At 40.7% G+C, this 25,247-nt stretch overlaps 2 protein-coding genes across 7 annotated transcripts in view; both read left to right on the forward strand.

Annotated features, from left to right (window-relative positions):
- Positions 1-1,760: 1,760 nt before the first annotated feature.
- LOC133274213 (tumor necrosis factor receptor superfamily member 6-like) lies at positions 1,761-12,250 on the forward strand. 2 transcript variants are annotated; one of them, XM_061463089.1, is made up of 11 exons: positions 1,761-1,879; positions 3,152-3,248; positions 4,119-4,250; positions 4,434-4,545; positions 5,140-5,213; positions 5,909-6,004; positions 7,006-7,040; positions 7,139-7,174; positions 9,838-10,167; positions 10,645-10,693; positions 11,510-12,250. In XM_061463089.1, the coding sequence occupies exons 1-11, from the start codon at positions 1,847-1,849 to the stop codon at positions 11,803-11,805; spliced, it is 1,290 nt and encodes a 429-aa protein (XP_061319073.1). In that variant the 5' UTR covers positions 1,761-1,846; the 3' UTR covers positions 11,806-12,250. The 2 variants fall into 2 exon arrangements, with proteins under 2 accessions (XP_061319073.1, XP_061319075.1); XM_061463091.1 differs by lacking the exon at positions 7,139-7,174 and having other exon boundaries at positions 1,808-1,879.
- A 238-nt stretch (positions 12,251-12,488) lies between these two features.
- The window catches only part of CARS1 (cysteinyl-tRNA synthetase 1), a 38,348-nt gene continuing 25,589 nt past the window's right edge, over positions 12,489-25,247 (forward strand). The window contains exons 1-7 of one of the 5 annotated variants that reach the window (XM_061463078.1): positions 12,489-12,589; positions 18,302-18,547; positions 21,435-21,526; positions 22,461-22,549; positions 22,855-22,951; positions 23,421-23,528; positions 24,491-24,640. In XM_061463078.1, the coding sequence (XP_061319062.1) occupies positions 12,565-12,589; positions 18,302-18,547; positions 21,435-21,526; positions 22,461-22,549; positions 22,855-22,951; positions 23,421-23,528; positions 24,491-24,640 (807 nt within the window). In that variant the 5' untranslated portion in view covers positions 12,489-12,564. Of the gene's footprint in view, positions 12,590-18,252; positions 18,548-21,434; positions 21,527-22,460; positions 22,550-22,854; positions 22,952-23,420; positions 23,529-24,490; positions 24,641-25,247 lie in introns of those variants that run through there. The other 4 variants (XM_061463079.1, XM_061463081.1, XM_061463082.1 and 1 more) reach the window with 4 other exon arrangements.

Raw genomic sequence — 25,247 nt, forward strand, 5'->3', positions numbered from 1 at the left:
GTTCTCAATCCTTGTCAAATGCCTGTTTGAAGGACATCATCCCAGTCACTCCTTGCTGAGGAAGTCTGACCCTTGCCACACATGATCTAACCATCTGTGAGAGGGGGTCCCCCAGCCTCTGCCTGTGAAGGAATGTTCAGCCACTAGTAACACCTGTGTGGCTACGCAGGGTCCAGTAGGCAATATGGAAGCGTTTGCTCCTAATGCTGTGCAAACACCTCTGCTACTTTCCTGCCTAAATCTCCTTTTGAATGCTTCAGCAGGTCACATGTCTCTGGCTGTCAGCACAACCTTCCTCATCACACAGCCCCCTTCTGGACCATGTATTGCAGTTACTGCTTGGAGTCTTGTCTCTGCCATATGGACATTTACATCTCTTGGGTGCAAATGTATTCTGGGTTTGAGAAAGTTACTAAAAATTAAAAATAGATCCCTAAACCCACCTGAACCAAAGAGAAGCAGTGCTTAAGAGGAGGCCTTCAGGAACTTTGCCTTCACTGCAAAGCGAATGCCTGAAATTCTTTGGATCAATTCCATTTTACCAAGCTACACACCCATAGGGATTTCACTGCGACTTGTTACTGTAGTTAAATAAAACAAATGCTGTTACCATGAGAGGAGCAGTTCAATGAAAGAAACTATTAACCTACATAAACTAATTATGCATCAGTAGAGAAGGAGTTTCCTATATTTACTGCTGCAGGGAATTAAAAATAATCCAGAAAGGAACAATCTATAAATCCTTGTGCTATTAATTTTAATCCAATTTCAACATCTGGAGGTGAATGTTCCTACATGCCAGTTATGTGCACATGAAGGATGAAAGGTATTCTTGAGGAAAATCATGGTCAGAAATGTCATTTCTCTGTTGAAAAGCTGAGAACCCTTTCAGGGCTTTAGAAGCCCAGTTTGTGCACATTTGGAAAAATTCTCCTTCCACTCTTGCACCTCCTTTTCGCAATCCATGGGCAGCCAGCCCAGCGGCAACATGTGAGCTTTGGGTGGGGAGACACGAATTGGACCATTTCATAATGTGGTTTCCTCCTGCTCTTAATACGTGTAAAATGTGGTACTGGGTTTTGCGTCTCCTAAGGCATGACGTGGGGCTCCTTGACCCCTGTAGGTGGGCAGTGTGCTGTCGGGACACACATTCCCATTTGGCTTTAGTCTGAGAACAATGCTGTTATTGATAATGTTTTATGTGTTTGCAGACGTTTTAGTTGTTGCTCAGTAGTGCTTACCCTGATCAAGGGCTTTTCAGTCTCATGCTCTGCCAGTGAGGAGGGACACAAGAACGCGGGAGGAAGCAGAGACAGGACACCTGACCCAAACTAGCCAAAGAGATATTCCATACCACAGCACATCATGCCCAGTATATAAACTGGGGGCAGTTACCTGGAAGGCCCAGATCGCTGCTCAAGTCGGGCTGGGTATCAGTCAGCGGGTGGTGAGCAATTGTGTTGTGTGTCACTTGTGTTTATCGTTTTTTTTTTTCCTTTACCTTTTTAGTTTTATATTCTCTCCCCTTGGTATTTCCCCTATCATTATTATTATTGGTGGTGGTAGTAGTAGTTCTGTATTATACTTTAGTTACTGGACTGTCCTTATCTCAACCCGTGGGTTTCATTCTTAAGGTTCTCTTACCTATCCGGACGGGCTTAAACCACGACATAGCCCTCTTCTGCCCTCAGGAGGGCTCTTGCGGAGGGCTCTGAGGCCCGGTGGCAGAGGGCGGGGCCGGTTCGCTCTCCGCGACGGCGGCTATAAAGCGGCTCGGGACGGACTTGTGGTCGTGCTGAGTGCGGGGCGGAGCGCAGCGCAGCGCTGGAGTGAGGCAGGTGCGGCTATGGCAGCCGGAGGGACTGTGGGCCTGCTGCTGGTGAGTACTGGGGCCGTGCTGCTTCGCGCCGGGCCTGGGAAGGCGGGAGCATCTGTGGTCGTGTTCGCTGTTTGCGAGGAGGGGCTCGTCCTCCACTTGCTCGCCGCCAGTAAACCTGGTACCTGGCCGCAGCCAGTGGAGTAACGTGGAGGAGCCTCGCGGGGTTTTCTGCTCTTCTCTTCCTCAAAGGAACTTAGTAATTTGCCTTAACTCTCTCTTTTTCCTGTTGCCTGTAGTTTCGGGAATCCTGAGTTAATAACCGCTTCCTTGAATTTAGGGCGAGGAAGCGCAGCAGCTGCGGGTGTAAAGCCAGCCCCGGACTGCGGGGTGCAGAACCACCTGCGCACCACGGGGTGGGGGCAAGTCTCACCTGTCCCCGCGCTGTCTTTCGGAAAAAAAAGAAAGTTACAAGCCAGGAGTGAGCTCTTCAATAGCCCTACACGTAGTCTGCTTGGGAAATTGGTGGTTTTCTCAACTCTGCGATTGTGGAAAAGACTTTTCGTGCCGCGGGGAGAGAGTTGAAAGAGCCGAGTCGGGGAGCGGGGACTCCCCGTTTCAGCTTAGAAATTGGCCGCCGATGGCAATTAACTGAGGGAGGTTCCGCCGCCGTCGCTTCCCCTCCTCCTGCCCGCTTCGCCCTTTTTCTGAGCGATGTGTAGTGGTGGCCCGGAGCCCACGGCACCTGAGCGAGCCCCGCGCTGATCGCCTCGCACCTGGGTGTCGGAGAGGGTCGGGCGGCCGCGGGGCTCTTAATACCGGAATAAAATTAAAATGTAACGAGTTCCTAACGTTCATGTGGCCACAGTAAGTTATTTTTGTTGGTGACTCAACTGCGTGCCTTCTTCTGAAGATTACAGTGCTAGTGAGAAATGTTGGATGAGGTTTGTGGGGCGTTTCCTCCATTTTGCTGGAGAAAGACAAACGCTGATCCTTCTGGATTAACAAAGTGCGAGGAGGGAGAAATTAATCCCTAGCGCAAGGTCTCGGCCTCTGAAGTTCAACTGCAGTGAATTGGTAAAAATAGTTTAAAACCAAGGCGGGGATACGGGGCAACGATTGCCTGAACCCTGCCAGCCACAACCGTAACCCCAGTTTTGTGATTGTAATTATCGCTGAGAGAGGCACACTTAGCAGAAATTAGTTTGGGTTTCCTTTGTGGCTTTCTCATGAACTTCTGAATGTGTTTTCATTGAAGTCTTCACAGGAACCCTGAGATGGTTATCGTGTCCTGGGAGGATGAATCACTCCAGCACTTGCTCGTTTCCACTGTAGGTTTCACTGCTGGTAATGCCTGGAGCCCGAGGAGCAGAGCATTGTGGAGACGGGGAGTACTTAGCCGAAGATCACTGCTGTGTATTTTGTTCAGCAGGTAATACCTCTAGCAGTTGTAGCTGATACTGGGCATGCTTTTTTACCCCGTGGAGGTGACTGTGTTACTGTTGGTTTTACATTGAATGTGGTGAACATGTAAGTCTGATCGGAGCTGTGGCAACTTGGTGCTGTTAAGGCAGGGCTCTGTTTTGAAGCCCCTTGTGCAATAGGTGATGACTGAAAACGTGCCTTAGCAGCGAGCCAGGAGACCTCTGCATGCTGCTGCCGAGGATGAAGTGTTCAAAGTCGGGTTTTTCTGTGGCATGTTTTGTTTGTTGGATTTTGTTCATTTTTATGGTGTTGGATTTTGTGGGGTTTATTTTTTTTGGGGGGGGGGGTGGTGGCTGGTTTTTTTGGTTTTTTTTTGTTGTTTTTTTTCTTAAAGGGTCCTTGTAGAATTCTGATGTTTCTGTATCTGCAGGTAAAACTTTGGTTTGCCTTTCCTCCCCCCTCCTTGCCCAATGTGTGCAGAGTTCACAAGCCTTGCGCCAAGAAGCACACTGCCCTTAATGTACTGGGGGGGGGGTATCAGGTGTATTTAGAGATCCTTCAGACAAAGGAGAAGAGAGGGTGTTACAGGCAATTCTCCATGTGCTCCTTCAAGGAGGATGACACTGGCTTTGCATCATCCTAGTCCCTCCATGTGTCCTGGTGGAGGCCTGGCTGGATGCCTCGTTTGCCCCAACTCCCTGAGCAGCAAATGTGCCTCCTGACCCTGCTGTGCTGTATGCTTCACATGGCACACTGCTCGCTTGTGAGGAGGAGGTTTAACTTTCATAAAAAATGGCTTTGTGTTGTAACATCCTGTTGCAGTCATTTGCCTATGAAATGATCCCTTGAGATCGCTGCCGATTCTCCTCTTCCACAGGTACTTACGTTGCTCAGCACTGCAGAGCTCCGCATTCGAGAGGAATATGTGTCCCTTGCACTGAAGGAGTAGGTTATACCACCCATGAGAACGGCTTGGAAGAATGCTTGTCATGCAGACAGTGCAAAGATGGTACCAAAATCAACTTTGAAGCCTTAACCCTTCCCCCCTTTTTAATGTGGGAAGCCTGGTCCTATGGCTTTTTGCACTTCCAGCCATTGAGAATATTGAACTTATAAATTGTCTTTATGGCATGGGTATAATTTTTACACAGTTGTACAGTCACAACTTTTGTAACTTGTATTTTATTTTTAGATCAGACAATTTTGAGACCGTGTACTCCAACACATGATACTGAATGCCAGTGCAAACAAGGGTATTTCTGCCCTGCCGAGGGCTGTGAAATATGTCATAAATGCAGTACAATGTAAGTTTAATGAATAAAAGTGACTGATTTCCTTCTAGGGAATGTTTACAGTTGTAGCCAAAACTGTGCCAATACCGAAGCCATGTTATTAGGCAGTAAATAATGGCTCTGAAGCCAATAGCATTATTCATGCATTTAAATTTTAGATGTCAAAATATGTGAGGTTGAGACCTAGAAAGGTACAGATTTTGGTATTGTGGTGCTTGTTGCTTATAGCTGTAATCTTACACTTTTCATGTTTTCAGATTATTGCTGTTCCATGTACACAATTGAATGAGCTCTGTATCAGCCAGTCAAAAATTTCAGGAGGTAGAGCCACCTGTTGAAGGAAACTAATTGTGCATGAATAATGCATCTACTTTGTGTGGTTTTTCCGTGCCCCTTAGAGGCTAAGACACATGAGCTTTATTTGGTTTTCTTCTATTTAATCTTGCAGTTTTATATTGGGTTGCTGAAGATGCACTTCTAACAGAGTTAGCTGTTTAGACATGTTTTCTTCATGTCTCTAAGCTCTGCCCAAAAAAGATTTGCCTGGGCAGAGCTGCATATTGCTGTGGAAATATAGATACAACCCTGTGTTGCCATCCACTTCAGGTGTCCGGAAGAAAAAAAATTTGTGCAGACTTGCAATGCTACTATGGACCTAGGATGTGGCTTACCTGATCAAGGTCTGGTACACAAATACCACTTGGCTTGGTTTGTTGGGTTGCTGGCTTCAGGCTAATGACACCAGAGCAGCCTGTAAAACAGTGGCTGTATTACTGTGACATATTTAAGAGCTTCTGTATTTTGATTTGGGAATTACTTGCCAAAGACGAGTTCTCAAAGAGGTGGGAGTGGCAAGCAGTCTTAAACCTTACTCTATGAAAAGCTACATCTATTGCCAGGGTTTTCAGAGCCACAGTAGTGACACTGTGGAAAGTAATGGGTAGTGGAAAGATTTTTGTTTTCTATATCTGAGAAGCTGCATATGGAGTGGCTTTCCCTCCTGCTGGTGGATAGCGTCTACCAGACTAAAGAAGGAACTGAGTATCAACACTACAGCACCTGAAGCTTGCTGTCATCTTTCATGTACATATTTTCCCCCTTGTCTTAAATGTCTCATCAGAAAGCCTCATAGAAGCTGTATCACAGCTCTGTACAAAGTCCCCTGTTACCTTTGGAATAATGATATGTGATGTACTTGTGTGTTCTGGGAAGCTCAGGCCCAGTGCTTTTTCCAGTATGAGCTAGCTGAGTCATTGTTCTAGTGCTGAGCTTGGTCTGCTCTTCAGGACAGTAGGGAGGATTTGGGCTTCAGAGTATCTGGTTTGGAGACTACTTCAGTACTGATATTTTTTTTTAATTCATTTTTCCATTGCAGGAAGCACAGTTCATGTTTGGATTCCTATTGTGATAAGTTTGTTTGCTCTTGGATTTTTGCTCTTCTGTCTACATAGACAGCTAAAGTGTAATAAAGGTAACTGCTTGATTACTATCTACAAGCTTTCCAGAACTAGGCAAAGTGTGCACTAAGGCTGTCCCAGGTTTTTGTGTTAAATTATCTTGGACCAACTTAAGCTCTAGTTCATTTCGTATGCAATTTAATTAACTCTCATACAATGGTGACTAGCTTTGCTCAGTAAATGAAGTACATTAACTGAGTTTCCTTACTTTGCTGACAGATGCTTTTGCTTCAAAGCCAGATCAGCATAGCATCCTTAAAAGGACTTTTCCTATCTACTTACACTGTGTTGGCAAAGAGGAATTAAAATCTGGGCACAAGCTCAGATGTATGGGGCAAAAAGTAAAAACTAATTAGATTATTAACCACTTTGATTCTCTGTGTTTGTGGAGATTTATTTTTTTCTACAAATTTTTGCCCTTTCATCATTTGAGCATCTTAACATGAACATTAGGCTGATAAAGTCATGTGTGAATTATTTATTTTTTTTTAGTGGAAGTGGAGATATTTTCCTGAGAAACTTCTTTTCACTATTGCATATAAAATGGTTTGTAACTAGTTTAGTTAGAATAATGTGGAAAATTATTCTGAATTTTGAATGGTAACTTATTCAAATTATGTTTTTACTGTTGGTATTAAAGTACAATTTCTGCCTTCTCCTGTAGTATTGCAATAGCCCACAACAATGCTAAAAAGCATAAGTTGGAGGTGGGAGAAGTGGGGAGGTGTAGGAATGGAAGTGTGGCTTAAAAGCCAAACTGCATCATGTGGTCTGAATTTAGCCAAGTGGGATGCTTTATTCCCTGTATGAAGGCATGGTGTTTGTGCTGTTGATGGAAGCTAAGGGTAGTACTCATGAAGTACATGATAGATGAGGAAAACTACGTGGCTTGTATTGGAGCTTTTTTGTGTTTGTTACAGATCTGTCTAGTGCACAGAAATCTTATGTGAATTCAATTATGGTTAAGTTGCTGCAATTCCTAAAAGTTTCTTAGACACTTTTCTTGTTTTTCCAGCTGCTTCACCTGTTAAAGATGCAGAGAAAGGTCTGGTAAGTATGTGATGGAGCCAAGCATTTCATCTCAGTTTTGTGCAGCTTAATTGTACCTGATCCACTGCTCTTGATTTTTTTTTTTTGTCTCACTGTAGAACTCTGATAGGATGCATTCCTGGATGCAACAAGCTGTGAGTCATACAGGGCCAGAAGTTAGCAAGGGCCTGATGAGTTCATTAGCTGCATGTGCCCACTGCAGTTCACCTTTACAGTACTTCCCTTGGAAACATTCTAGAGCCCATGCCCAGGAAATTTTGAAACTGGAAAAAAAATAGGTTAAGTGCAAGCTTTCACTTTAAACTGTCTCCAGCTGACACAGTGATCCAATTTAGTTCTTTGCTGCTTCATGTGTATATGCCCCAGGCAACATCAGCTATCACTTGCCTGTGTGGTGTTCTAGCTTCCCTTGCATTTTTGACTACAAAGTTGTTTGTTCATAAGGTTGACTTCTCTTGATCCAGGGAAGTGACCGAGTCTTTCTGCCTTTGGGCTTATGGTATAAGCTGCAGACCAGGACCTGGCAGTCTGACTTCTTGGTCCTATGGAGTCCCGCAGGGACAAGGGGTTCAGGGTTCTGAGCATACCAGCTGTTCAGAATTACATCCCTGGAAAGGGTTTACCAAGCTAATGCTGGCTGCTGGTATATGTTTTACTTGAAAGCCAAGTTCACCCTGGCCTCCTGCAGGCAGACACTATTTCAGAACCTTAATGTTTCAGACTAAAGATTATTTTTAGTCTAGCACTTTGCAAGATAAATACATTACTAGCTTGTGTTTAGCTAGTCTATTCAGAAGCTACACTCCCAACATTACAGTAAGGCAAAAATGAGCTCAGTCTTCACTAGTATACTTAATGATGTGTAACACCAAGCTGCAAAACAAGCATTTGTCCTGATGAGGATCTATAGAAAAGCATCCAAATTCCTCTGGTAGCATATGTATAGCACCTTCTCCTGTTGCCTTTCTTGTCCCCTCTACAATACATGCACTATTTACTTCATGTGTGAGCTCTTGTCCAATCTTACTAGTTAGAAATTTCAAATAATTAAGTTCTGCTTAATTACATCAAAAATACTTGAAGACTGGGGAAATGGAACTGAAAGATAAGTTAAAAACATCACTTTAAAGTCTTATTTTTAAGGTCTATAAGTGACTCAAATACGTGAATCACCAATAGCTTTTTGTTGTGTTGTCTCTTCCCCCACAAACTGGCCTGATCTGCAGTACTTCATGTATTTGTAGAAGCTGATGAAGAAATGTGACAGAAAACCTGGTAAAAATGCTGCAGCATAGGAACAGGCAACTCTAACACCTCTTTAATCTGAATAAAAAAAAGGGTAGTAGAGTAATACGGTCACAAGTTGACGTATGGTGATGCTTAGCTCTGATACAAGAGTTGTCACAGACTTGAATTGCAATGCCTGCCCACTTGGAGTGTTCATGTTACTATAACCATAAGCTTATTTGCCAAGGAGAGTTACACTGATGCAATCTGCGGAACAGGTGTGGCACCAACACACTGTCCTTCCCTAAGTACCATTGAATTTATACTGTTGTTTAAAAACAAACCAACCAAACCTACTGCTAATACTTTATTTCATTCTAAAATGGAGCAGCAGCTATTAGTCAGCCATGCTGTGTGCCTTCAGTTGCTCAGTTGCCTATTTAAGAACTATATAAATAGGATCAACTTGTTTAACCTGTTTGCACCCTTACACAAAGTGGATTCAATGACAATGATGTGCAACTACATGAGTGATGCATGGGGTGGTTCCCCTCACATCCCTGCTTATGTCTGTTGGCCACATGGTGGTGTTGCACATGGGTCACTGACCTCCTGCAAACAGAAATCACACTGACTTATGCTCCTGTGGAACTGTACCTTAAACACAAGTCCATTGGAACAACAGTTGCTTGTTACGCTCATTTTCTACATTATAAAAAAAAGTATAGCTTTCCAGTCTTAGCACTAGGTGATGTGATAGATAGTATTCTGCTTTGTACTTGTGCTGTTCTTAATGAGTTGGAGTTATACTCCCTGTCATATGCTTGTTTAATGTATCAACAATGCTAAAAATGATGCAGCTCTCCTCGCTTGCATCCCTCTTTGTCCCGTCACAAATGTACTGATATCTCCTTTCAACTGATTCTAGTTTGAGAATGTGCAGAAAAACTAATCCAGCCAAAAAAGCCCAAGCTAGTGCACTTACATGAAGCTGATGGGGTGTTACCAGCTTGACAAAAGCTCTGTGAGCATCAGCGTTGATACAATGGTAGGCTTGAGGGTCCTGTTGTTGTTAAGTCAGCTCAGGTGTGGCAAGGCAGTTTAATTTTTTCCTGCCTCAGGAAGGGTGCATACTTTCCACACCTACGAGAGGAGAAAGCAGCAACAGACGTCAATGAAAACACTAAGAAAAGTTTCCCGTGAGCCTTACTCTGCAGTCTAGTGGTAGCAGAACAGTCAGCAAAGTGGAGAGTTGAGGCTTGGAAACCATTTGAAGTCCATGTCTATCAAGGTCGTAACTTTTGCATGTTTGTAACTTTGCCAAATCAGCAGCTCTCCTATTATTTCTCTGACATCTGGTGACCTCAGGTATTCTGTTTTCTTCCTACAGACTGTCCTTGAAGGCTTACCTATGAAATGTATCATAAAAGTCTAGCATTGTTTGGGTTGGAAGGGATCTTATAGATCATCTAGTTCTAAACCCCTGCATGGGCAGGGACACCATCCACTAGAGCATGTTGCTCAAAGTCCCATCCAGCCTGGCCTTGAAATATGTTCTTATTCTTTGTAGGAGCCTGAGGGCAGTACTGAAAGCCTTATTTTACCAGAAGTGGAGGCACCTGCAAACAACACAATCAACCCAGAGGATGAGAACCCTGACAGCCCAGAAGACCAAGTGCAAACCAGTGTTAACCTGGAAGTGAAAAACACATCACCAGAGGAAAATAGTGTTGTACTCTCTGAGAGGGGCACCAGTCTGTGTGGCATGAAATGCCAGGTAGAAAGTTGCTGGAGGAGGTTTGCTGAGTTCTCACGACCAGCAAAAACTGGTCAGAATCCTGCTTTTCATCAGAATGTCCCATCTAAAGGCCCAAGAGTTAGGATGCCAGCAAATCGTATGGTAAGTGTGTGTGGGAAGCGATCACTGTATTTTCTCTGATAGGTGTAGAATCTTACTTGAGTTCTTAATTATTCCATGAGTCATGGATGTTGTTTACAGGCAGAATGATATGGAAGAGAAAGCTTTGCCTTAAGGATGTAACAGAAAGTATGGGAAGTGATACCTTGGGAAAGTAAACTTCAATCCCCCACTTATCCTGCTCTGCCTCTCTCATCTCCTTGATCAATATTTATACAGAAGGTATTCTTCTGCAGTAGCAGCAAATGTCTTGCCTTGTTGCTTCCCTTTGGAGCTAGTAGCATGGCTATTTCAGGCTGCAGTTTTCTTTATTCAAATACTTTCAGCTGTGCTGTGACATCTGCTCCGTTCTCCCTTATTGGTGTGTGTGCTGTGGAAGTAAGCTATCAAATGGCTCAGGAACAGTTGTGAGTGACGTGGTCTGATATGTTGGAGTAATGGTCCAACTTTGCATTGCAGATACAAGAACCACAGTGTCAAATAATTGTTAAAGATCTCTCTCAAAATGGTGAGTATTCCTTAAATTGGCAGGTTTTGGAATTTGTTTTCCTGTTAACTGTAGTCTACTTCAGGAATAGTGTAGGGAGGCCAACAAATATTGCTTAAAGCTATAAGGCTTTCGGTTTATTGTAAAATATGATGAAACAGGATTGTTACTACATTTGAGAGGGGTTGTAATACCTGTGGTGAATTGTTCTACTTTATAAAGCATGGCTTTTCTGCACAGGAGTATAGTGCAGTCATGCTTTTAAGAATAAGAAAGGTACAAAATTTCTCTGTGTTAAACAAGTCTGCATTGCAGCAGTGTACTCTGCCTTAATGAGTGAGGTGTAGGTCAGAGCAGGACATCTTTCTGTCAAATGCCTGCTTACATGAAAGACTACATTGAATCCCCATACATTTACCTCTACCCACCAAGTTGGTGTGCTGGATCTCCAAGCAATGGGTTTTGCTTATGCTGGTCTTTGCATGGCACATCTAACCAGTAACATAGTGAAGGGGTTAAAGCCTACTGCTGAGTAACCCTATTATGCTTAAATAAAGATGTGCAGGACAATAAAAGCTGCCTCAAAACTATACTGAATGGTGTCTTAAGAAACTACTTTTGCAGTATGTAGATTGATACTTTTAGCTTCTTTCAAGACCACTCAGTAGGAAACCTACTTGTCCCACAGCTTCTTAGGTGCCAAACCTGGCCTTGCTGCTGCTGTTTGGTCTGTGCATATGTTGGCTGAAAATTAATGGGAAAGCAGGTACATTAGCTATGAAAAAAGTCTGTATTTTAAACCCTAAGCTGATGTGTGTTGTGTGTTTTTTCTTTCAGAACTGAGTGATAGCTTTTTGGTCTTTATAAAAGAAGTACCACAGAAAAAATGGAAGCAGTTTATGAGAAAACATCTGGAGGAAAATTCTATTAATAAAACTGTTCATAACTTTCCTAATGATATAGAAGAGCAATCTTATCAGATGCTTCTCCTCTGGAAAAACTCACTGGGGGAGAAACAGTCTATTATTAAGCTACTGGATGAGTTAAGGCAAGTAGATAACAGGGCTTATCATAATGTATTGAACACCTTAAAAAGTAAGAATATTATAAGTAAGTTAGAAGCTACAGATTAATATTTGCAGCTAACTTGGATAATGTTCTTCCTAACATACATATGTCTACAAACTTCCTTTAAATGAGGACATCAACAAACCACTAGGAAAAGCAGTGGCATGGACTTGATAACCTCACCTTCACACAGGGAACTGGAAGTGATTTAACATTGTCGGTGTTCGCACAGGCTCTGGTTGAGATGTTCACTAAGGTCTTTTGAGTTGTATTGTATTAAACTCAGGCGCCAGATGCCAGCTTGGGAGTGAGGAGCCTCCGCTCATGTTTTTTCCCTTTGTGTGAGGCAGATCCATGCTTTTTTTGAGACCAGCCAGTGGGAGCAAAGAAGCTGCCACTGTTTTTGAGAAGATTGCCATGCTTTGTTTCCGGAACAATTGTGTTTTGCTTTGTACTGGCATGTAACTGTTACGTTTGAAGCACAGCAATAAAAGCCTGGCTGAGCCAGAAGCTGGGGTTTTCTTGGACCTTCTTCTCTGCGGGTGGGAAGTGTAGCGGGGGGAGCCCGGCTGTGGTAAACTCCCGCGACGCCACGGCACCTCCAGAAGCGAGCACGACCCCACGACGACAGCCCAGTGGCCGCCCGCTTTGCGGGAAGGCGGTTTGAGTTCGGTGGGGGGTGGGAGGGCGGTGCTCCCTCGTTGCAGTGGTGACGCGATGCGCCCGTCGGAAGTAGCGTAAAGCGGGCGCGGCCGGGCGGGGCGAGGAGACGCTTCCGGGCATGCTGTTGCATCAGCTCCCGTGCGACGGGAGGAGGTAGCAGGATGGCAGCGGCCGCCGCCGAGCAGGGTAGGTTGGAGACCGGCGCTGGGGAGGCGAGGCGAGGGGTCCTCCGGGGTTGTCACGGCTCAGTGCGGGTTGGCGTCGCGGCTCCGCTGCTGTCACGGCGTGAGGTGGGCGTCGTGACGTCATGCGGCGGCAGAGAGGGGAGAACCGGCGACCCACAGCCTTGTCACGGCTGCTGAGACGTCGGGGCTGGAAATGGCGGATGAGGGCGATGGGGCTCTGCTCTGGCAGCCTCCTTAGCGTGTCCCTTGGGGCCCGTCGCGGCAGGCCCCTGAAGTGCGGGGTAGTCAATCATCACGACATGCTTGGGGCAGAGGCGAAGTGTGAAATCAGTCCCTCACACTCATCATTGCGTGGGTGTCCCTTTGGTGGTGGGTGACACAAGCAGCTCCTGATGCAACTTCAGGTTGTTGGGAGCGAGGAGTTAGAAGTGTAGTGCATCACTAGGTCTGAATGTTCATGGGGTAGTGGGAAACATGGATCCTCAAGTTCCGGCTGCATCTTAGACTGGTGCATATGGATCGGAGGATCCGGTACCTTTTGAGACCATGGGAGGCAAATCTTATGATGTCTCACTACTAATGTAAAGGTTAGTGATGACATGTAGTGATCTGTGAAAAAAAAAACACCTTGTCGTTTCTCAGTACTGACGTTTGGAACCAGCTGTTCTGCAGCTTGATGGGTTCTAAGAGATGTTAGATGGCTGCCAGATCGCTTAGTTAGTTGTGCACTGATCACCACATCATCTGCTCTCTTTCACCTGCCCCTGTCTCCCTTACTGTCTTTTTTAGTCATCTGTGTTCTCCCTTGAACTTTTTGAGTCAACCTGAACTTTTTGACTTTTCCAGACTTTTTTTTTCTGGTTGTGTTTTAATGATGGGTTATACTACGCTCTTCCATATGGAAGGAGGACCAGGGTAGTCCTATAATTTTTGACACTACTGTAGCAAATGGAAACTTGGAATACCAGTAATACAGGTATGAAATACCATTATAATATGTAAGGGGTTGGAAATTTCTGTCATTCCAGTTAAGGATCTATAGATTCAAAGATTTTGCCCCTTTTTCTTTGTTACTGAATGTTACTTTGCTCTTTGTTCACCACAAGTAACATTCCTATGTAGGGGAGTCTGGAAACACTTGTTCTTGTCAAGGGGCTGGCTTTTTCAGATGTGTTTTCAGTGTCTTAGTTAAGGTATGTGTCAAAATAAACACCACTGGAGGCTCAGTTCAAGTGCGCTTTAAGATACTTTTTAGTTAAGCTTATTACTGGGCAAATAGTATTTGCTTTTTTACTGAACTTGTAATTGCTACATTTGGTTCAGGAAAACTGTAAGTGAAACTTGCAGGGCTAAAGTGAGTAGGGCTGACAAGCGCTTCCTTGGTGGGATACTTCATTTTAAAAATCCCTGCTCTTCTAAAGCCTCTATATCTTCGTGTGTGTCTTGAAAGTCCTGGGTGTCTCTGTCTGTGTGTGTGTATGCTGTGTGTTGGACAGATGGGATAGCTGTGTTGGTTCAATTATTCTGAAATTTTTGTGGAAAAGGATAATAATATGTCTCGACTGAGCAGATAGTTGAACTTCCTTACAAAGCTACTGGAGTGACAAGCCAGAATGGTAAATGGCCAGTTTGGAGCCATATTAATAGTGAGACATATTATGCTTACCTTTTAAGAGTTTTTTCAAATCTGAGAAAGCCAAGTTGGAAGAGAAATGACATTTTAAAATATTCTGAAATGTCATAAGATCACTTCTCAGAGAATGCCTCTGCAGAAGTCCCAGAACATTTCAGTTGTCAGCTGATTATGACTGACAAGGTTAGCAGGTTCAGGGAAGCGGAAGCTCAGGAAATCTAATTTTTCCCTGAAGCAAAGTAACTCCCTGTTTTTGTTTCAGCTAGCTTACTGCCTACTTTATGGCTTTTCTGTATGTACTTTGCTGTCAACACTTTCAAGGAACAGAGTTTTCATTTCCAGGTTAATAAAAGTGAAAAATTTCCATCAAATTTGATATTGTATAGGTTACACAGAAGAATATGTGACAATTACATTGCCCAAAGAGATTGAGTAGTGACAATTATTGTATTAGAATTGTATTAATTAATGTCTCTGGTGGAATACTTTCAAAACAACTTTTTAATGTGGGGGAGTGTGGTGTGTCTTACATTATTAATTCTTGTGATTTTTTTAAGATTATTTTGCTACCTCTCAATACTCATACTCAGTGCTTGTTTTCTTAACAGTCATATAATTTGACATCTATGGATCATTCCATTCACATGAAATAACAGTGTTATGCAACAGCTCTGTAATACTCCTGCATTTTGTTTCAGGAAGACAATTCCTAATGCAATTGACTAGTAGCAAGTCTAATTTTTCTGGTTTGGGAGGGGAAAATAGTTGTAGTCAGAGGGAAGGCCTGTTTCTTAGTCTGATTTCCTAAACCAGCAGGGGTAACCCAGGTCAGGCCTATATACATCCATTGGTCCTTCTACCTCAAAACTTTTTGAATCCATTGATTGGTATGAATTACATTTGATGGTGGACTGCCTTTTGCATAAAGTTGGAAGACTGAGCAAAGATGGGTTGTACATGAGGATGGGGGTACTGAAGTGATGGGCAGAGGGGCTGAAGCACTTAAGAGGTACCAGGAAATATTTCCATGGAAGTGTGTGATGAATTAAGGCATTGAGAGACACAGAGAGGAGGGAACTGGTGCTACAGAATATGAATCGCAGGATTTAAAAAAAAAAAAAAGTTTCTGTAGATTCACTGTTCTTGGTTTTAGTAGTGATGTAAATGAAATCAGAACTGACTTTTATGTATAATTTTTACCAATTTCTTTTGCTTGAAAAGAAGTGGTCCTCTGATATACTGCCTTCCAAAAGATCATCTTACCATATTCATTCTTTCTTCCCAGGAGAGCACCCTGCGCTTCGGAAGAGCTTTCATTTTGTTAGTTCAGCCCAGTTTGGAGCTACTCACAAGAATGCCAGGAATGAGAATTATTTTGTTCTGTATTACTGAAATAATATGCTCAGAGTTATCGCAGAATTACACTGATCACTCAGCACTCTCAAACACAGCAGATTTGCTTTTATCTCAGCATCTGACGGCAGCAGAGAGTAGACCACATCTGTGCTAGCTTTAAGCTAGCTGTCATGGTTTCAAAAGTAGCTGTCAGTCTAGAAAACAAGTTTGGAGCTCAGCACAGCCTGTGAAACCAATGTGGGAAACTCGTATTGGTGCAGTGAGCCTCCCGGGAGCTGGGGAGTGCTATGGCTCAGATGTTGCTGTGCCCTAAGAAACTTTGTTGACAGCTGCTCAGGTGTGTTCATGCTGTACTGCGCTTCCTATGGTGTGCAGTCATGGATGTGAGTTTGGGCTGAATTTGACTCAGCAATCAGTCTCAACGTAAAGACATCCTCCTGTTAGGTCTCCTGGGCTAACTGGTTTCTTTGATGTATTACACTTTCAAGTCTGCTGTTGCTCTTGCAGTGAGACATAACATCAAACTTTATAATTTTAAGTATTAATGTGTGTGCCAAGATTTCTCAAAGTAATTTTGGTTGCTCTGCTTATCAGGGCTGAGCTGGGACTGACACTCACAGGCAGTATTTGCCATCTCTCCTTACCAAAAGTAGCTTGTATGAGTTCTATCATCTTTGTTGTATTTGTGTGTTAGTTTATGCAGCTTCCCTTTTAGATTGGTTTACAGATGTGGTTGGAAAGCACTTACATTGTTTCAGATACAGTGATCTGCTTCCCATTAGCAGCCTGGTGTGTGAATAATAGTCATAATAACCCTAATAATACTTTGCAAATTGAGTGCTGCTTTCCTTGCCATAGATCTTTAAAGATCTTTTCTTTGAGATATAGTTTAATTTCTACATGGATCATTCTTATAGTACTTTTTTTTCTTTGCCTTCTCTCATGATTCATGGATACGAAATTGACATTCAAGGAAGACATGTTTTAGGTTTCTGTAATTAATGAACATGACTATTTCAAACTATTTCATGTGTATAAACATGTGAACTTCTGTGATGATGAACATCAGTAAATATTTAGGAGCCTGAAAAGTTTATAGTAAAACTAACTATGTGAGCTAAAGCTTAATCCCATTCAGCCAGGTAAAGGCAAGCACATAAGGTCTAGTTATGAACCATTATTTACTGTTATTCCTTATTTATACTGAACAATTGCATACATAGCCACTGAGAAGGGCTGACACTTTGCATGAATCTGACTTTGCTTTTGTGTATGAATTCTAAATATCTTTTGTGCCCTTATGGTTTTGGGTAGGGGTTTTTTTAATTATTATTTTTATAACCACTCGCCTTTTTTATTAGTTCTGCTGGTGTGCCACTATATCTCATTTACATTCAAAAGGGTCAAACACAGACATACTTGGTATCTAGCTGCTGTTTCCCTGTCTTCCTGAGTTCCTGTAGAATATTTTAGTAATGTATTTCCTTACAGGAAGTGAGCTGCTCATAAAGTCTTAACTGATGATCTTTGGAAAACCTTCAGTTCTGCTGTTCCTCACATCCTCTCCTAGCTGTCACTTCCTTATCTACTTTCATCCTTCCCTTTCCAAGAGTGCTGGTCCATGGATGCTTGCAGTGCTTTGGGAACTACTCGTGCAGAAAATGTTTGTACTATAGTGTAAGGAGTAGTGCCTGTGGCAGTGGCTTCTGTTGGGGTTAGGGAGCAGTGACAGGCGGTGTGATACTGCCACTTGCTTCACTGTGCTATGACCTTGACTACATCTTAAATTACCTTCTTGGCTCACTACCTAAGCAGGGTATTGGCTTAATGTTTATACAGTACTGTGAACACAAATGGAGTTGCAGATGTTGAATCACTGTAGGAAAAATGAATGCTAGTTTTACTTAGTGTCTGTGCTAGCCCAAATGCCGTAGCCTCCATACCTGCTACTTCATACCCACTGACTTTGAGAGGGCTTGCAGTTACTGAGTGCATCCCCACTAACTCACAGAACCCTTCTTCTGCTCTGTGTTCCTACATTTGTAAACATAGAATCCAGTTGAACCTGTATTGCCTCTATACCAAATCAATCATGGAATTAAAAAATTGCAAGGGAGGAGCACAATCTAATATCCTTTCTGTTCATTTGTGTAGAACTCTTAAAATAGGTCATAGGAGAGGTATGTAAACATACAGCAACAGCATAAGTTTTGAGTTGTAGAGCAAGTAGGAGTAACTGAGCATCATTCTGGGAGCTTGCATGCAGACACTGGTCCTGTAAAGATTTGAGGATATGTTCAACTTCAGTAGACATATTCACAGCCTATCCACATTGTTTAGAATTAATCATAATTAAGTAATTACAGTATGAGTGTTTTAGCAGTGTGGTAAGGGGTGACTGATTAGGTTTGCTGTGTGTCAAGAATTTTCTCCAATTTCATGTAGATAACATTTCTTCATGAAAAGGACCTGTGCTTTTGTCCTTCATACTCTTTGTGAAGATATCTCCCAAAACTTACCGCAGCATGAACATAATCCTATTAATAGGAAATATTAATAGGAAATATACAGTTATTCAGTAGCTTATGTTAAATATACTTTCTCAAATTTTTTGTCAGTTGCCAGAACTAATTTAGAGGGGAGATGTATAGTATAAGGATATATTTTGGTCATGGGATCTCCTTCTTTTAATGCTGACCAAATGTCCTGTGCCTCTCTTTACAGCTTCCAGCTACAATTTTATTCTGAGCATTAGTGAAGAGGAAGCCAGGGTGAAGGCTTTGAACGAGTACCTGAGCACTCGTAGTTATATCCAGGGGTTCACATTTTCACATGCAGATGTGGAGGTATTCAGAAAGTTTTCGAGGCCACCTGTGGACCAGTATATCCATGTTGTCCGGTGGTACAGACACATAAAAGCAATCTATGATGGCAGCAGTGAAAAAAATGAGCCTTGTAAACTTCAAACAAGTGAGTAATATGAAACTGATGGGCAGGTTATAGACTAGCTGACATTGTATTGTTTTTATTGCTGAGAATTTCTAGAAGTTCCCTTTCATACTCTCTTGCACACTATAAAATTTACCGTATCGACTTGTGTTCAAGGTCATGAATACATACAGTTACTGTGCTGTATGTACAGTTACTGTGCATACAGTTCTTGCATGCAGTTACTGTGTAATGGATATATCCTGGCCTATTTGAATGCTAAATCTCTGTTTCAATATTTCTTTGGCTTTAAAATTCCTTAGTGTACAGAATTTGATTATATGTATTTTATTTAAAAAGCCAGCCACTGGATTGTAAAAGAATGTGTGTGTTTTAGCTTGTTCCCTAAAATATCAGGGTTTGCTCAGTCCACTTTTGTTTTGTTTTGTTTTGTTTTGCTTTTTTTTCCCTGAAATTGTAACTAAATAATTGTTATATAATATACAAGTTCATTACAAAGTAAACTGAAAACTGCCTCTTAGGGTTGTTACTAACACTGAATTTCAAAAAGAATGTTTGGGGTTCTTTTTTAACCCTGGCAATTCAGGTATTGCTAATGATTTGAGGAAATACTAAGTGGTTAATCTGGGTCATTGTGTAAGCATGGGTGCTGGCATTTTTGGGAGCTGCATCACTCTTCTGAGTTGTTTTCCAATGAACTAGCCTAATTTAATTGCTCTATAGCAAGATCCTTGCCTGGGTAGTCATGAAATGATAATAATAACACCAGCACCACAGAGCTGTTGTATAGTGCTTGCAATACCTACTAACAGATGCATAATGTCTGTCATTTTTGCTGATGATTGTTGACTAATACTACTCCAGTGCCATCCTCTCATGAGGATGTGTCCTCAATTCCTGTCAGACCAGCAGTTAAAATCAGACTGCTGCGAGTAGATTCTGTATATGTGTGTGTACCTGCATGTGCTTGTTCTGGTTACTGATTTCCTTTTAGCAGTTCAGGGATCTCAGCTATACTGCTGGCTCTAATAGCAGATTTAATGCTGCTAACCAAACTGTTTTGCAGACTTTCATGGATCAGGGTGGAGCAATTAGAGAAAAGGTTTCTGTTTTCCTGTCCATAGAATCTTTAATGTTAAGTCTCTCTTTCTGAAGACTTATGTCTTGTTATCTTTTAGATCTGTGTATATGCATCAGAAGTCCTGAAATGGTGTTCTGCAGTGGTCACTATGAAAATGACGTGAATCTGCCACGTCTTAGACCTTGGATATTTTGTCAGTGTTTTTTTTCAGGTGTATCAGAGAGCTCATGGGATGGTTTAGAGCAAATGAACTTCAGTTCAACCAGGGGAAAGACTGTAGCTGGCAGAGACATATTTGAACAGACTAAACAGTGTGCCTTTTACTTTGCCCTTGGTGTCTATGTAGTGGATATAATGTGCGCTTAACTCACAAGCTGAGAACTTTACTGTGCAGTATCTGGTTTTTTTCTTATGTTTAGTGTGGTTTTAAGTAAAGAAAGCTTTACAGATTTATCTTTTATTAGACTAACCCACATAGGCTTCTTTCCCTGAGGGAAGCGTTAGCTGCAATTAAGCATGATAGTGTAATCTTTGTAAATCAAAAAGTAAACATATACCTTGGTATATGATCTGTGTTATGTATAGACTACTTCTGAACTTGAGGTATTATGTTAAGGAGTACCTCATACAATTAAATATTTAGAATAAACACATTTCTGTGGATTTGTAACATAGAGATTAAACGGAGTCCATTTGTGAGACAGAGTTCTGAAGTTAATTTTTTCCCCCCCTTATTTAGGCAGTTATTCAAGAAAGGAAGATGAAGAAATTATGAAAGTTTGCCTTACTTAGAGGTTTTCAGCCAAAAATTCATACAAAGATATCAAGGGAAACAGTTAATGAAGAGCACCCTAGATGCAGAACAAGAAAGGCATTTTGTTGTCAAAACAGATATTTTGTATATTTTAATTGCAACTAAAATGGCATACCACAAGAATTCCTAAAGACAGTACCGTGTGTATTAAGCTGGCAACCTTGCTGTATTTTTGAATTTCCTGGTTTGCTTTCATTCCTAGTTAATGTGATGATTAGTTTAACATCATTACAGCTGTAAGCAGCCCTGTGCAGAGCATCGGCAATTCTGACAGATGACATCCTCATGCTTTGGTTGAAAAATCCTTTAACATCTATGTTGCTTCTTAAAATTTTAAAAGAAAGCAAGAATGTTGCCACTAATATTACCCTCTATTTTATTTACTCTCTTTAATGGCAAAATTTAGCCTTTTGCTGAATTGAAGCATACTTGTGGTAAATGTTTTGAAAAATGGGTTGTGTGTGTAGCAACAATGTATGATAAAAAAGCTGAGGTTCTTTCTAAGCCTTTCTGTCTCCCCTCCCTCTCGCCCTGAGTACACATACTCTGTCAGTATTGGCTCTAGAGACTAACTCTGATCTCTGGTGATTTTTTGCAACTTCTGTGTGAGAAAAAGTCACATGCAGTCACAGTAATATCAGTGGCTTTGCAGAAGGCCCAGGACTGTCGTAACACTGAATTAGTAATGCATTATATTTCAAAGTTCTTGTTAATGCTTTAACTGAATTGCATGCTCTTACTTTTATACCTTTTTCCTGATACTTGAGTCAAAAGTTAATAGCAATGGCTAGTCAGAAAGTAGAAAATAAACTAGAGCGAAATAATGTAGTGGCTTTGTAGGAAGCTCTAAACAACTAGTTGTATTACTAGGATTGAAGCTGCTTTGTCTAATTCTATGTGGGTTTTTTTCCATGTGATATAACTTAACAGTTTGATAAAGAGAAAATGTTATATTATAAAACTGTTTGTGGAAAGTGTCTTTTCAGTTTTCTTTAAACTGTTCTTTCCCCTAGGTAAAGGCAAGCGTGTGCAGCCACCCTGGTCTCCCCCTGAAGGAACAAAACATTCTAGGCTCTGCCTCTACAACAGCCTAACTCGCAATAAGGTGACTAAACGAAAGAAAAGTGGAGATTTCCATAGAAACACAAACAGAGAAGTCATCAAATATTAATTTCTTAAATGTTTACCCTATCAGTACACAGGCTTTTGGGTTGTGTTTTGTAGAATCTTAACAAGCACGTGCCAGAGATGCTGGGTCAGTCGCGTGTGTTTGTTGGGCAAGTGTTTAAATATAATATTTTTATATAGATTTGTATATCTTTCTATATTAGATATTATAAATTGGATATTATTGTACTACACAATACAAATATTGTATATGATGTATTTTAATATGTAATTTTATATAGTATTTATATATGTTATATATTTATTCTACACAATAAATGTACACTACAAGTGTATGTGTGTTGCATTATATGTACTTTCAAATTGCAAGTTATGATCATGCAAAATAGCCAGGGGTTCAACTGTAATGCACACAAGTATAGGCAATGTGAATGGAATAAAATCAGTTTCTTTCTTTAGATGTTGTCTGTGTAATAGAAACTGTAAACTTCTTGTGGTCGTTTGAAGGCCCTTTGGGAAAGAGTGGAAATATTAGCAATACTAATGTTACATGGGATGTAATATCCAAGTATGTGTGAAATGATTATACTCTTTAACCTTTTTCAATTCAAAATGAAGCTTGATCTTCTCTTTTACAAACACAGCTTGAATAATGCCCTGACTAGTCCATATCTTTGTAAACTGATATCTTGACGGATAAGAGTACAGATAACTGAAGCAGCCACACCCTGTTCTCTCTTTTACATGATAAAACTAGTAGTGATCTTTTCTTACACAAAACTGGGAGTGGAATAACTATTCTTTTTTTTGTATTTATAATCCATGTTTTCATATTCTCATCTCCAAAAGCAGTGTTATTGGCCTGTGATCTTCGTTTTTTTCTCATCACTGTATTTTCCCTTTCAATTAAGGAAATATTTCAGCCTCAGAATGGAAAAAAGGTCCTGTGGTACTGCTGTGGTCCAACAGTTTATGATGCTTCTCACATGGGACATGCCAGGTACTGCAGTTCCTTATTTTGATGTAGGAAATAACAGTGCCTATTGGAAGAAAAAGATTAATAGGAAAAGGCACTTTATTTGGATGAGCGTATTACTAGACAATAGCCTTATTAGACTCAATGCTTCAAATTTGAGATTAAAAGCATGTTATAATATTATGTCACTATTAAAAATTTACAAGCAGATAAGGGAAAATTAAAACTTCTGTAAAATTATTGACTCTGAGATTAAAGTAGTTTGTGCATAGTATAGAAATAGACTTGAGGTGATCACTAAAAACACCCTATATCTTTTATATTTTTAGGTCATACATCTCATTTGATATCCTGAGAAGAATCTTGAGGGATTATTTTAAATATGATGTTTTCTATTGTATGAATATTACAGATATTGATGATAAGGTAAGGTCTTTTTAAACTGCAATCTAAAATATTGTACTTTCAGCATGAAAGTCAGAGAGTCATATGTAATTGCCATTCGATAAGCCAAGGTAAATCTTACACTTATTAACTTAGACATGCAATATTTTGCATGCAAAGCCATTGATTTTTTGGTGAGGGTTTTTTGTTTGCTTGGTTTTATTTTTCTGTTCTGTAGCATTCCTTCTGTAGCAAAGCCTGTATTCTTGTATATAAATGTATGTTGTCATAAGTAATGAAGACTAAGCATTTTACAAAGATAATTTATTTGCCTGTTGTCAGATGCCTATTAACTCTCTCGAGGTAGCTGGTTAACTATGTATGGTGTGTTTAATTTGTATTACTGCGTGAAATTCTTATAGCTTGCCAAATTAGTAGGGATTCTGAAATGCCTTTGGTATGTAAGAGGTATTTGATTCACAAAAAATACTTCCATGTTTCTGCTTTGTAGATCATCAAGAGAGCAAGACAAAATTACCTTTTTGAACAGTATAGAGAGAACAAATCCGCACCACATCAGCTACTTGAAGATGTTAAAACTGCCTCAGAGGTTGGCATGGTATTTAGTGTCTGCTGGTATCTTAGGTTCTCAATAATGTAGCAAAGCATCTAAAAAACACCTCTAACTTTGCTACCTCCTCAAACTTTCTGCTTGTGTCAATTATTCTATTGAAAATTATTCTATTGAACTGGTACCATTCAAATTAGAAATGTTAGTGGAACTGCACATCGCTTTGATTTTTCCATTGGTCTAAAATTGCCAAGAACTATTGGTGTAAAAGGCATGTCTGACTCAGGTCCATAGAACTTGTTTGCAAGTGCGTGTATGTTGTTTTTGGGGTATTAGATGTTTGTGTATTAGAATTCAAACGTCAAAAATAATCCTTTAAAGTAGTTTTGAAATGGTAGTATGTCCATAATTTTTTAAAGCTTGTAAGATTGGTGGCCTTGGAAAGACCAAAAAGTCTCCAAAGCTTTAGGGATTTAATAAATTCTGTATGCTGGACTGAAGGTGGAGGAAGGTGATGGCCTGGTCATTTTTAGAACAACAGATCACAAGGAGATGATCAGTCTAGTGAATTGAATACAGGCCTGAGAATGGGAGGCTTGGAAATTTTGCCCAGCTATCATTGCCTGACATTCTCTCTAAGCACAGCATTTAATCTCTCTATGTTTCACATTAAAGCTTCTCCTTTACACATTTGTGATAATCAACTGTGTAATTAAAGTGATCAACTGCATAGAAAATGAAAATTACTAAACAACAATAATGATGATGTAGTTGTTTACAAAGTCTTTTTGAAAAACTGAATTTGGGTGTGTAGTAAATTCTTATGACTTCACTTTTATTTCTGATGAGGAGTATGTTTCAGTAGTTTTATATCAAAGCTTTTTAGCTGGCATAATTATTATTCATCACAAGCAAGGTACTGTGTGTTTAGGATAATACATTGTGTGTGGAACATAACGGTACTGAACTGAAACTTGCTTTCTAAAAATTATTTTTTTTTTAAATTGTAGCTTTTTTCAGTTAAATTAAATGAGATAACAGACCCAGATAAAAAGCAAATGTTGGAAAGAATTCAAAATGCAGTGAAGTCTGCTTTTGGTCCTCTGCAAGAAGCTGTGCAAGCTAAACTCCCTGAAGAAAAGATCAACAGCTGTCATGAGGTCAGTTTGAGCTCCTTTTAAATCGCAGTTTTAAAATTGTATTTGACTTATAATTGTTAGGGGAGTTAAAAATAATCTTATCTTATTCCTTGCAACATTACGGACATTTTTATTCATAAAAAGAGGTAATGTGGGGATGAAGACTTTGTAATATTTTGTATTCCATAAAAGAAGTTTGATCCTTAAGTTCAGCTATATAGTTTTTGGATGCTGTTTTTACTAATTACTTTCCCCCCTCCCACTGTGACAATTAGTTAATTTTAGCTTTCCAATGGGGATTTTTCTCTTACGTGTATTTGGTTTCTTTTTGACTTCTTTTGTCCTGATGAGCTAATTGCAGTATAGATTACTGAATATGCATTTAGGACATCTCAGTTACTGGTGGCAGTTTTCTACACAAGTGTTTCTATCTGTGATCAGAGAAAAAAATACATCCCAAAAATATTTACATTTAGGGACAATAATCCTATTGACTTTATTGGGCTTCAGTACTGTCCCAGTAACCAAGTCAGTCAATATAATTACTGTCTTTTAGTAATTAATTTACACTTTCATCTTTTCTTGCTTTTGGATTATTTGTGGTAGCTGCTGTAGGAAGTATAGGGTA

The sequence above is a fragment of the Pezoporus flaviventris genome, unplaced genomic scaffold (genome assembly GCF_033815535.1).
Source record: "Pezoporus flaviventris isolate CSIRO_AGI_PZ_B2104156 unplaced genomic scaffold, CSIRO_AGI_Pfla_v1 ptg000036l, whole genome shotgun sequence".
NCBI classification, from domain to species: domain Eukaryota; kingdom Metazoa; phylum Chordata; class Aves; order Psittaciformes; family Psittacidae; genus Pezoporus; species Pezoporus flaviventris.